At 39.8% G+C, this 13,626-nt stretch overlaps 1 protein-coding gene across 1 annotated transcript; it reads right to left on the reverse strand.

The window, feature by feature from the left end:
• Nucleotides 1-5,540: 5,540 nt before the first annotated feature.
• Nucleotides 5,541-13,402, reverse strand: LOC108681802. Its single transcript, XM_018170877.2, has 10 exons — nt 13,193-13,402; nt 12,684-12,848; nt 12,290-12,429; nt 11,375-11,972; nt 10,926-11,046; nt 10,569-10,686; nt 9,950-10,122; nt 8,848-9,428; nt 8,286-8,465; nt 5,541-7,918 (listed from the first exon to the last, which is right to left on the reverse strand). The coding sequence occupies exons 1-10, from the start codon at nt 13,195-13,197 to the stop codon at nt 6,331-6,333; spliced, it is 3,669 nt and encodes a 1,222-aa protein (XP_018026366.1). The 5' UTR covers nt 13,198-13,402; the 3' UTR covers nt 5,541-6,330.
• Between the last annotated feature and the right edge of the window lie 224 nt (nt 13,403-13,626).

The following is a 13,626-nucleotide window of genomic DNA, read 5'->3' on the forward strand; positions in this document are numbered from 1 at the left end:
TCCTTCAGTTACTGTGTGGAGTGTTCAGGGATGGTTTTACGGCTTTTTTGTATGCCAGGAGGAGAGTTGAAAAATGCGCAACATGCTTTTTTAGTACATTAAATAATGTAACATACCAGGCGTGAACTTCAACGTCAAAATAAGGATTGCAAACGAGAAACTGAACTGAACCCTCACCTGAACTTTGAAACGAACGAAAACTTTCAATTAATTATTGTGAATGCATTGATTGACCCATCACTGAATTTAATAAACAGAATTTAAAAACAGTAAAAAATGTTTCAAGTTTCGGAATCTATTCAACATATAATGACCTGCTCTACATTATTACCGAGCTCTGCTAGTCTGTGAGAGGGAAAGGCGAGGGCGTGGTTAGGAGACACGCAAGTTTGGTTTAAGAAGGTTCGAGGTGTCCCCATCAAGCAGCCGCAAGCAAGCCTTCCCTTGGACTTCATGTGTACGATTACAACCAGAGAGCTTTTAATGTTAGGTCTTCTAATGCAAAAATGTCAAAACAATTCTTACCAAAAAGCCCATTAACGTGAGTAACCGTCAGCGGACAGTAGGTCAATGGACGCTTGTATATAGTGGAACACCTCCTAACGAACGCTCTTCCTTACGACTAAACAGTCTTACGAAGTCAGATATGAAAAAATGTGCTTTGCCTGACGGCCGGGCATTGTCTAACAGCCCCGGGCACTACAAAAAAAACAGTGATCGAATCCGTCGATATTTTTCAGCTATAAATTGGACATCATGTATCAAGAAGCATGCTGCCGACATGCGGGTTGTCGACTTTGCCAAGGAGTGGGAAGAGATAGTAAAGAATATTCACTATCTCCGATCAGATAGTGTCTTAATTTAACTGTAATTATTCACATCAAAATTACAATAATTATTTCACCTCATTTCAAGTACAATATGTGCGAAAAAAAAGAGGTGACTTATCGGGAGGCATGACACGTATCTGAGTCTTCTCGATTAATTTTAACGGAAAAATATGTTCGATTTAATAACGAACAGCTTTACCAATCGAGACCTGCACGAAGAAAGTTCGTAAGGATGTGTTCCACAGTATGCTATTTGAAACTTTAACACGCAAGGTCTCTATACCTACTTCTACCTCCATTGATGTTCAGGGCATCATGTCATTTGAAAGCAGTATAAGGACTACGTGAGCGATGACTGAATTCGAGATATAACACGACTGACTCAGACGTTCAGTTATCACTTATAATTTCCAGGAGTACGTTCGTTGCTCACTGTTGTTGCTTACGGTTCCTAATTTATCCGTCACTGTTTTATCTGACTGCTCTACGAGTTAATGAGCTAACGAACACGAGACCACCAACTAGCGACATGAAAACTTCTTACGCAGGTCAGAGGCCAATCTTTTATAGCAAGCAAAGCTGGTGACATTTTATTTCTCGCACTCCAGTTCGGGTTCAGCCTGCAAGTTCATGGTCTGAATTTCATGCTGATTTGAGCGCATTATTATCTGCCTATACCACAGCCACAAAGTGCGCCTTCCTGACTTTTAAAACTATACTGAGCGCAAAATATTAAAAATTTGGAACTCATGCTAGGAGGCAATCAATTTTCTACCCTGTTTTTTATTTAGTATCGCGGCTGACGAATTGATAACTTTGCGTTTATAACGTCTTAAATTGAAGACAAATTTAATATACTTGAATCATTTTAGCGGTTTTCATTTCATTCACTATAAACTATAATCTATAAATAATAAAATTTTAATACAGTTTTGTTGCTTTTTTGTCTCCGCGTTCTCTCTTAAGGAAAGAACGAATACCTGCCATTTTTCACAAGACTACAATCAATGAAGTACTTCGTCGAACGTAAACTAATTTATTTTTAAGATAAAAACTAATGCGACAAAAACTAATACGTTGCGCGCATATTACAGACATTAGGAAGACATTGCGACTGCCAACTTGTCGCTGGCAGCTTTCATAAGCCTGTGACCAAGAAACTGGGACCACAGCACAGAAATGATAGAAGGAAGTCCGTGGTTCAGGTGCCACTGTCAAGGTTCCCCAACTTGAACTTGACTCTGGTTGGAATTCCAATCCACTGGCAAACTGGAAAATCACGCTGAAGGCCCATTGCTGAATGTATTAAATTGTTAGTGCCCTTTGCCTAATTTCTGTCTTGAAGAAAAAGAAAATAAAATGCAGCGACTCAATTTAGTCCGCGGTAATAAAAAACAATCCGTGAAGTAATAGAATTCGCCCACAATGGCCGAAAAAAATAGCATGAAAAAAATATGGAAATTTCTAATAATCTCTAGACGCCTTCTCTGCACACCCGCAACTCAACAATAATTTTATTGCTTGATCGTGCTGTGTAATTAAGGGGACCGACCTAGCTAAAATTTTCAATTTTGGCGTTTTTTGGTTTTTGTGCTCATCTGAAAGCTGGAATTCTGCTCTTTCCAATGGTACCACTGCCATCTCTCTACGTGAATATTTACGTTCATGACGTCTCTTTAAAGAAAAGCGGGTGAGAGAGTTTTTTTAACAAATTAGATATAAAGTAATTAGCTGCTGAAATCTTTGAAAATAGTTTCTACTTGAGTTGTGCTGCAGTTACATGCTTAGTCTCATCTTAAAGCTGACATTCTGAGCTTTCCAACGATACTACTGCCATCTATGTACGGCAATATTGACGCAGATGGCCCGCCTTTATTTGGGGGCGGGGGGTGGAGTTCCTTCAGTAAATAGACATTACGTATGTATGTGAAGTTTCATGACAATCGGATAATAACTGTAGAAGTTTTCAAAATGCTAGGTCGATCCCCTTAACGTACGTATATCTGCTTCCAAAACAGAAATCGTTTCCTGTACGTCGTATACATTTTCCAGTAGATCACTAAAAATTGTTCACCTTCTGAATATCACACACTTCACCTTACCACGATATTTACGGGTGTGGCTGGCTAGGATAAAATTTCGAGATCAAAATCAGCGCTGACACAAAGGACTGAGGCGGAGGATATGCCACTAATTCATAACACTTCCTGTAGCGTTCAGTTCACGGAGTTCGAGTCTCGAAGATTCCGAAACGTTCGACTTAATACTTTCAAAACTCGCTAAGTGAACGCAAGTACTTACGCTCTATTTTCTTGTCTATGATTGGTGGATTTTGCTTGAAAGGCCGTCAATGATTGGCTGATGAACTTATGATCACTTACCTTTTTTTGAAAGTATAGGCCCTGGGAAATTTATATGGTCTTTGAATCGTTGCGTGCTATTCTAGTTTTATACGAGTCAAAATTTTAAGTTTTGCACAGATTGATATCAAGATTACATATCTATTCAAAAATATTTGTTGAAGTTTAAAGAACTCGGGGATCGTTGAGCGATAGTTAAATTAGGAGTAAATTCTTTTTGCATCTACAATCTATTTTTTTCAATTTCCATGTGCAGTGCGTAAGTTTTCAAATCTTTATATCTCTACCAATTTTGCATGTCATAAATATTTCCCGCTCATTATGGGAAAAGAAGTGCGGGCATTAGTAAAAAGTTAGTACGCGCTGTTTGGCCTTTGACATTACAGTGACCGTCAACTGGTACGGAGTATCATTATTATTTTTTCGTAAGTGAGAATTATGATCGCCATTACTTCCTCGGATGTTCTCATTGATTATTATAGATCCACGCAAGCAGCATTTCTTAAAAAATGCGAAATGAACCACAATTGTTCACCTGTTTGACAGAGAAACGGGCGTTACTGAGGCTAGCAGCATGACTCGCCAACTCTACTTACCATCATGTAGAATAAAATAGATGTCGAGGAATAAGGGAACTGAGGCCAAGATTATGAAATTTAGTAGCATTTTGCTTATATAAATCGATGAAACTGATACTTCTCAACTTCCAAAACATTCTTCATCGATCATATTTGCATCAAGTGCTTTGAAGTTCAAGGGAAAAGTGAACAAACAAAAGGTCTCATTTATTCAACAAAATCTTTAAATAAATACTTTCAACCCGATTACATAATCACTAAATTCGTAAGCTCCAACAGCAGAAAAGAAATCAGCAGGTGAAATGGACCGTCAAAATTTCCCGTTTAGACGTACCTTGGTGCATCGTCACCAAGGTACGTCTAGCACGAGTACATCGTCACCAAGGTACGTCTAGCACGAGTACATCGTCACCAAGGTACGTCTAGCACGAGTACATCGTCACCAAGGTACGTCTGGCACAAGTACAGCGTCACCAAGGTACGTCTAGCACGAGTACATGTCACCAAGGTACGTCTAGCACGAGTACAGCGTCACCAAGGTACGTCTAGCACGAGTACGTCGTCACCAAGGTACGTCTAGCACGAGTACATAGTCACCAAGGTACGTCTAGCACGAGTACAGCGTCACCAAGGTACGTCTAGCGCGAGTACAGCGTCAACAAGTTAATACTTTACGAGACAGTGCAAAATAAAAATTAAAACGCTTAATTAATTGGCAAAGAGATCGATTTCTGAAAAATAATTCGAGGTAACCAAAACCTTCAAGTTTACTACACAAAAATTTCGCAATAGACATGGATTTTTATTGAAGAATAACGCGTTCATTGAATGCAGGAGTTTTTGTGAAAACCGATTAAAAATAACCACCAAAACCTCAGTTCTCACATAATGGAGTTTCTTGCAAAAGATTATCTCAAATTGCAACGCGAAAATGAAAAAAAAATTTGCGCGAGCGACATAATCTACCAAAGATAAAAAACAGATCAACATCGGTACATTTCCGTTAGAAATAAAATGCTCAAATTGAATCAAATAACAAAATATCGATATATTTTTTGATAGAATTTATCAGCATTATCTAGATCTCTAAAGAAAAATAATTCCTGTGTATCAATGAAAAATTTAACACTTCTTAAAGATAAGGGCAATAACTAACATTCATTCTGCGACGCGATTGAGACCGTTAAGAAGTTCAACGTTCACATCTGCTGAGGAATCTATCGTTGTCGGGAAAAATGTGAATTAAAATACCTACTGAAATAAATTGGACATATTCGATTAAAATGAACAACATTCACAACATAATTATCACGCGACATCCATACTAGGAATGTTTATGAACAATTGAGTAAAACGTTGGATAAATATTAGAAAATACTAACAGAAACAGTAACAGAAAATCACCTTATTTAGAACTAAACGAATCACTAGAAAGCAAGGTGGACACTACAGCCCTTGCTTGACACTGAAGTTTAATACGTATATTTTTTATTAATCGAATACATAGTGTCAAGTAAAACTCAATTATTTGTCACCTTAATAACAGGCAAAAAATCTACCCGTCTCTACAAGAGCAGTCTCAACTTTCATAACTACAGCATAGGCATAACAGCATGTGCTCACCAGCTCGAATGTGGCAATCTCTGATCTTCAACAAAATAAAAAATATAACTCAGTACGGTACTCACTGCAGTGAGTGACAGAAAGCGCTTTTTCTCGTCGACGAAAACGTGAAGTCACGGACAGACGGTCGGTCAGACAGGCGGATATGACGAGCACAATAGGGCATTTTTTCAATAAATGTGAAAATGCGCTAAAAACAATAACTTCATAGGAGCATCAGATTGTGCAAACACACACAATTCACATGAGTATCACATGATGATTTTTGCTGATACAGCAAAACTGGTTATTTTTCATTACAGCCATGGCGCTACGAGGTACGGTGCGATGTAAATAAAGTAGAGGACTTACTACATTAGGCAATTTTAGTTCAGCCTTCATTTACATCGAGGCAAAATTCACGAAGAGACGAGTTTGATAGTTGAAGGCCGGCCACAACTGGAGTGCTGGTTACAGATTACAAGACCACGATATGGTGGTAGCTAAATACTTATATCACAATTGCACGGAAATGACAAATTTAGCGCAGATAAGTTACGAGAAAAGACTTGCTTCAGCTCCTGGCTCGTCACAGCCATGACTCCTCGGCTCAACACAGCCATTAAAACAAAGCTTTGTCTCATGAACCATAACAATGGCGAAGCATTGAAGTGATGCATTCTTCGAGACGCTGCTAACATGTTATATTCCCCAAGGCAGTTCCTAAACTGAATATTTCTACCGAAACCGTTACTATGATAAAGGTACCGGTACTGGTAGTTTTGCTGATACTCCGGGATCCTAAAAACTTACTCGGTAAAGATTGATTATCTAATCATCTTATGAAACCAAAGAATGTCGCGTCACTTCAAACGTTCGATGCTGACACTATTGCGAGTAACATTGAGAGAGACTTGTCAAGTCTTTTTTGATGATGATAGACGTCTAGAATTACTGACATCATTTCCCAGGTTTGAAAGAAAAAGGCTTACTGGCAAGACGTTCAGTTCGGTCAGTAACATCAGAAAGGTCGTTGAGCTCGGACAAATCTGCCCTGACTTTCATCTCTCTTGACATGGCAGCCACGGATTGCTTGAAAAGTTCATCGCTGTCCTGACCATCCACCAGCAGTGGCGTGTCTTCCTCTACCGAACTGCTCAGCCAGTCATGGTCGTCCGTTATTTTAGATAAGGCACTGTTTTTATCAGATTCTTTTACAACACCGGTAGTTGAAGAGTCCCCTTTGGATGTGGAGTTCGTATTCAACCCTTTGCTTGCTGGAGGAATGCATTGAGTTTCGGGGTCGGAATCTTCTGCGTCAAGGAGGGGCTCAGAGACGCTGTTGTTTTCTTTGCAGCTTTCTTCGCTAGTGTTTGAGCGGCTGAAGGGCCAGAAACTTCTAGCTTTTGTTTTGGAAATTACCGTCTTCTCTTCTTTCCGATTTATTGGCCGTTTACCGGATTTCGACAGTTCGGCGTTATATTGAGGATCGGGTACGGAGATTACCGGAGTACTTTTGTTTAATCTTTCATCATTCCTATCGTTTGAGGTGCGAACACTTCGGTCCTCTAGTGAATCTGGTTTGCTAATATTTACATCTTTGTCTGTGTTAGCAACTTCAGGTGCCGAGGGCTGCATGAAATTCTCAGTAGCTTCGACCCCAACTTCCTCCAGCAGGTCTGTGCTCCCACGAGGAGTGTAGGAATATTGTATAGGACTGTCTTCCTGCCACGTCCTCAGCATCAGGGTTGTCGAGTCAGGAAACCGCGATACACTAGAGTTTTCAAATTCAATACTTTGGCTTACGACCACCAAAGCCTTGTTCTTTGTTAGGTTAGTGAGGGAGCCGGTGTTGGCGGACAGTTTTGTATCCACGGAGACGGTTCCAAATTTTCCGCCAGAGGACGCGTTGATGTCGTCCTGCAACATGCCTCTTCCACGCACTTCATCAACAAGACTCTGGATGTGATCCAGGCCCTTATCAAGCGATAAAGTAAATTGAGAACTCAGGCAAGCCTCCTTACTATCAAGAGAACTTGGAGTTCTCGTGCCATAATTACTTGAGTAAAGAGATAAATCATTAACATTGGTTCGTAGAGATTGTTGATCACTAATGGGAGTGACATCTTCTTTGGGAGATGACAGAAAAATATTCATGAGATCTCCTACACTAGCACTGTGTTGTAGGCTTCTTTTCCCCTTATCAGTATTATTATCAGAAAATAAACCCGAAGGCTGAATAACCATGTTGAAGCTTTTGTGGCTAAGAGACGGAGAGAGAGACTTTGAGACTAATCGTTGAGGGGATTGGGAGAGCGACTGAGAGTTTGATCGCGTATGACATGGTGAGCGAGAACAGCTCAAATTTTTGGGTTGCTGGCCTTGGAGAGATTGAGGAGCATTCTTGTTGGCACTCAAGTTCGGTTGCGGAGGGCCGTTGGAGTTCATGAAAGGAGTTAAGATATCTGTCAAGAGCCCAGGGTTGTTGCTGTTGAGCAGCGGCTGACATCTCGCATCAGGCAGAGATTTAGTTGCTGGCTCATCTTTCCTGAAAATACAAGCATAGAAGTTCAACTGAAGCACAAGGACAGATTGAATCGAGGCTTGGCAAGTACACTACAAGCTCTGCCCACGTCAAAGAAAATACCTACTTGAATGCATCCAAAAGTCACACTAATGCATCCATTTTAATGGCAGGCAAGAAAGGACGGATATGATCGAAATTAAATAATGATTCAGTGAAACTGCTCGCGTTCTTTGTCACGGGCGCCACAAGTGTACAATGGAAGTCTGTACGTAAAAAATATCATGTACCAGGAATCCAGAATGGACAGGGAGCGTAATGTACCAGGAGAGCGTGATGGACAGGGTGGAGGATGCCGTACCTGGAGAGCGTGATCCAGATACTTTCGTACCTGGATAGCATGATGAGGGCGCTATGGAGGTTGGGGAGCGTGGCCGCTGTGGAGGACAGCTTGGAGCGCCCCAGGTAGTGGAGCAGCTCCACGATGTTCTTGTTGAGGAGGAAAACAGCGTAGCTGAAGTGCAGCCGCTCGCGCTCCTTGTCGCGGGTGCCGCGAGTGTACAATGGAAGTCTGGATAGAGTATCAGATATTAGGTATAAATGCAGAATGACGACAAGAAAGTTTGATAAAGCTCTAGTGGGATGGATGTTGAATTCGTAACAAAGAGTTCCACCGTAAAGCAAGCGTCAACACTAAACGCAAGTAGCTTCAACTATTAAATCAAACTTCGATACCATAAATTATGCTATATGTATATTTTTCCGACATTTGTTTAAATAAAGTTTCTTCCTAAAGTTTGGACTGCCATTTATTTTTTTTTTTTGTCGTGATAACCTTATCTCTTATACTGATCATAAAGATCTTATCTACTTATACTGATCATAACGATCTTATCTATTATACTGATCATGATCTTATCTCTTGTACTAATCTTAAATAAAATGTTGCGCACTTCCTGGAATCCTCTGGCAGTTGCGTGGAAGCCAAGTCAGTGATGGTGGCCATGGATCCAGAAGGCGTGATGGGGTAGCGCAGGGGCAACTGCAGCAAACCTGACACAAGACACAGCAGGTGCGCAGTAAGACCAAGTCCTGCACTGAGGCTCTCAGGCGTGTGCGGTAGCGCCTCCATTGATTGCGTTAAAATATTCGGGTTTGGGTGGAATGGCGGATGCACTTGCAATGAACGCGAGGACTCAGGAAGCTTCTTTGATGAAGAAGACCTGGCTGCATTTAACTGTTGGGGCACGGTGATGGGAGATGATGAAGAGAGAATTGCTTGCTTGGGGCTTGCCTTTGAACTGCCGTCACCTTCAGATGTGTTACCAAGAAGAGGACTTGACTCCCGACTGTTATTTTTGGTGGTAGAGGCTCGGGTGGTCTTGTTGCATGAGCTGTTGCTAGCAGGTTTGTGAGGAGGTTTATTACGGTGGTGAATTGACTGGAAACTTGGCGTGCACAAGTTGTTGTCTTTTAGAAGTGTAGCATCAGGCACCCAAATGTCGCAGATTGAAAAGTCATCTTTTGCACTTATCTGGGATCAAAATTAAATATGAGATTAAATAAACATACAAAATGAAATAAATGTGAGAATTTTTTCTGCTCTGGATTATTCGCTTGAAACAAAAAAAAATTATTTCATTCAAGTGAGAAAGAATTAAAGCATTGAAAATGGGGAAAAACTTATTCCGGAATTTAAGCAAGATGATAGCAGCAGTAACACTCTACCAACCCTAAGAATTTCTGTATAAGATAAAGTTGGACATTTCAAAAAAACGAAATTGGAAGTGAATTAAAAATGGAATTTTCCCGATGCGTGACATAATTATTATGAAAAGCGAATCATACAGTAAGCTGTGCTGGGAAGTATTTGGTAAAGGGGCGTTCAACAACCCCAACATCTACCTACATCTGCATGAATGCAGCCAAAGATCCTACACAAAAAAAAAACAATATCCAAGCATTCTGCTACTGTAACTCCCACAATTGAATAAACGCGGGCTGAGATACCACACAAAATTATATAAATATTCCCAATCGTTCAAGAGAAATTACCTGTACAATTGGGTAGACTTGGGCAAGTTCCCTGATGAGGCAGGACCGCCTGTGCGCCAGCAAAGACTTGGTTTTCTCGAGCTGCTGCAGCTGATGCTCGCTCTGACTGCACACGCTGCGTAGGTGCTGTCTCTCCCGCCCCAGCTGCTGCAGCAGCGTCAGCAGCTGCATGCCTGTCGTGAAGTTTGCAGCTAACTGACAAGGCTTGTAACCAGTACAAAATGCCACGAGTTAACTGTACATGGTCATGTGATTGGAAGTTAGCATTTTTCTTCAGTGCTAATAACGTAACATTGGCACATAAGTAGCAAATAAATAATATAGCCGTTGTCAAAATAGCGCTCGAAGAAAAACCAGTTTCTTCTACTTGACAATTTTTTCTGCTAATATATCATAGAAATAAACGATCTGAAATACGAGAGTTTAGTTAGTAGAGTATTCATTTTTCGAATTGTCTTCTTCATCAACAATGGTAACCCAATTTCAAAGGACTATCTCAAAGCAATAATTCAATAAATAACTCATGAAGACTGGCTCATAACATGAAAATTGGCAGTCAATGGGCACAAATTCAGTAATCAATTTATCATAAAGACTTGGTCCAGGTTAACAATCTCACCCTTCTCCTGGTTGGAGCTCTCAGCTTGCTCCACTTTGCGCTGCAATTTCTCCAGCTTGTGACGCTCTCGCTGCACCACAGCGCGAGTCACAGCGAGGCGTGACTTAAGAGCCTGCACCTGTGAAAGCAACAAGGATGACCATAACCTCGTAATTGACTGATATTGATCAAAGTATGGTAGAAGTTAATTACTACGTATCAGAGTCAACAACTAGTAGGTAATTATTATAAAAACGCTGGAGCAAGTGAAAGCAGTTGGGGAATAAGAATAATTAGCATATTACTATAGATATTGTATGGAAATCGACAGCAGCTGTAAAAGAAACATAGTGTCCATGAACACCCACAGCACCACACCTGATTATTGAGGAGCCTCTCTCGGGAGTCTGCAGAAAGTTTGCCAACATACCGCAAGCTCACTTTCCGCTGCTCACACTCCTCTTCAAAGGAACTGATGTCTCGCTCGTACTGGTGCAGTCTGCAGGACAAGAAATCTTGAATAACAACTTTCAGGGGCACATTTTGTCGTATGTTACAGCCGTTTTCTTAGATACGTTTAGGTCAACCCTTTGAAAACTGCCTACTATTGGACAGAAATACAGGCACGAGCTAAGAGACAACGAGCTTCTATTAAACATGCATAACAAATTTTTAAAAAGTAGTAATCACTATATTTGGTACCTACTTATATTCATAATTTTTTAAATCCATGGTAGAAAAGAACATCAGTTGATCAACTTAAGTTAGAGAACATCAAGACTCAATTAATACAAATAAAAATGAACTTCAGACACAGCAAGACTTACTTGTTGAGGACATTAGGGGAGTAGCTACGTTTGGTTTGAGACATGGGCAAACTGATGTCATGCCACACTTGTCTCAAGCTCGGGTTATCGTCTCCAGGCAACGGTGAAATAATGGCGTCAGCAGAAGAATAAAGCATAGAGCCTGACATGAATTGGAAAACCAAAGTGTTCTTGGCAAGGCTAGTAGAAGTTTGAGATAAATTTGTTCCTATAGGAACAAGACCAGATAATCGGACAGCCCAAGAACATAAAAGAATTGCAGGGGTTTTGTTCGCACAGTCTGGGGGTTCAGGTGGTAGAATACAAACTTTATTTGAATTACTGGCCACAATTTGCGGAGGTAATTTAGACGAGGAAGAAGAGTTGTTCTTAATATGAGTAATTGAATCAGGATTATGACTAGACTCATCATCTTTGGTGGTGCTGGTAGATGAGGAAATAACCGTATCACTTTGTAACTGGGAACTGGTGGACTCCGATGTGCTCAGAGTTCCCATGTTTGGTGATGCACAGGGTGTTGAATGAAATACATGCCTGTCATTTCTTTCACTTGAGCAGTAACTGGCAGGAGGTTTGTACCACACACGTACCACCAAGCCTGCAATGAGAATCTAATTCAAAACATGCAAAATACATAGGTAGCATTGAATGATGCCAAGTTAACAATGAGCATTTCTGCTAATGAGAAAAAATCAGAGCTTGATAAATTGCACAAACTTGTGAAGTTAATTTACACTTCAAAACTCAACTGTGAATTCTAAGATGAGTTCAATAATCCATGTGCTGTTTGAATGTCATCCAATCAGGTTTTCCCTCCCAATAACCAAGTCATCACAGACACATAATGCAACTATTTGCAGATACATTGTAAATTCTCAGTTAATGAGGGCCAATTACGGTACCAGGTTAAAATACCTTTAGCAGTTTGCAGTGTCTTTGGAATGGAGCTGACAAGATTTAGCTCTTGCCACTGAGGATGTGACAAGCAACTGAGCTCTGAAACCAGGAATGCTGGCACATTTGGATGCCAAGACAGGTGCAGGCTCAAAAAGTACCTGTAGAAGAAGAAATTAAATTGAAATTTAATGAAATAATATTAATTATTTAGGAAATAAATACACATAAGAAAGGAAGTATCATAGAGTAAATTATCAAATAAATAAATGTATAAAAGAAACATAAATGGCATGAAGTGATAATTGCAATGCCTTTATTAACAAAATGAGGATTGATAGCATCAGCAAAGAAAGCTGATCTATACTATACTAAAATGCTCGAATGGTCACAGAGATAAATGTTTCAAGCTAACCCTTGTTGTAGAGGAGGATGCCTCAGGATAGTAGGGAGACATGGCGGGGGCACAGGGCAAGGGAAGTCACTAGGGGGCTGAAAATTGCATCCCATAATTCGCTTCAGGTGTCGCAGCTTCAACACGCTCAGCTGGTGCAGGAGCATGGCATTGCCACCACTGCCACTGAAATTCAGGGTTTTGATTAAGGCAAAGTGTAATTTATTGAGCTATTTTATACAAATCTTGTGCACATCAATCATGTTCTTAGAGCCACATGTAAAGTTCTTTTTGAATAAAATATTGTGTATAATGTTGTTTAGCTTCAAAGCAACATATGAATTACAATATTTTGAAGAAACTTGGGACCATATAATATCATAGATATTATATGGACCCAGCGATTATATATATATACTACGTATCAGAGACACGGGCTAACTGATGTCATGCAATACAATAAAATTAAATATCTATAATATCATAGATATTATTTCTATACTGGTACCTGCATTCACAAAAATGCTCACCTCATTTCAGAAGAAGAATATAATCTTTATTAAAGCAAGATGATAAGGGGATCAACAGTCCATCAGATATATGTATACATTCATACATGCAACATTTAAGTTATTTGAGAAATTTCTTCTTGATCCTAGAGGGATAAGAATGAACAATTTCTTAGTAAATAGTAATTTCCACATTCATGATGAATCACATCAATTAAAATAACAGTTAAAGAAAATGCAAAGGTCTAACCAAGGACAATTTAAATGCAAATGATTTTTATTACCATTATAATGGTTCTTAAAAAAATGAATAACATTGCACTATGAATTGAATGACAATGCTTCTTTGTTTAAGTTTGCTCAAGCAACTAATGCAGGGATGCTAAAGTGTTCAGTAGTAGTAGTGTACGTCTGATAACAATGAGATTATAGATAATATATGCATACATCTAGTG

The sequence above is a fragment of the Hyalella azteca genome, unplaced genomic scaffold (genome assembly GCF_000764305.2).
Source record: "Hyalella azteca isolate HAZT.00-mixed unplaced genomic scaffold, Hazt_2.0.2 contig6555, whole genome shotgun sequence".
Lineage (NCBI taxonomy): Eukaryota > Metazoa > Arthropoda > Malacostraca > Amphipoda > Hyalellidae > Hyalella > Hyalella azteca.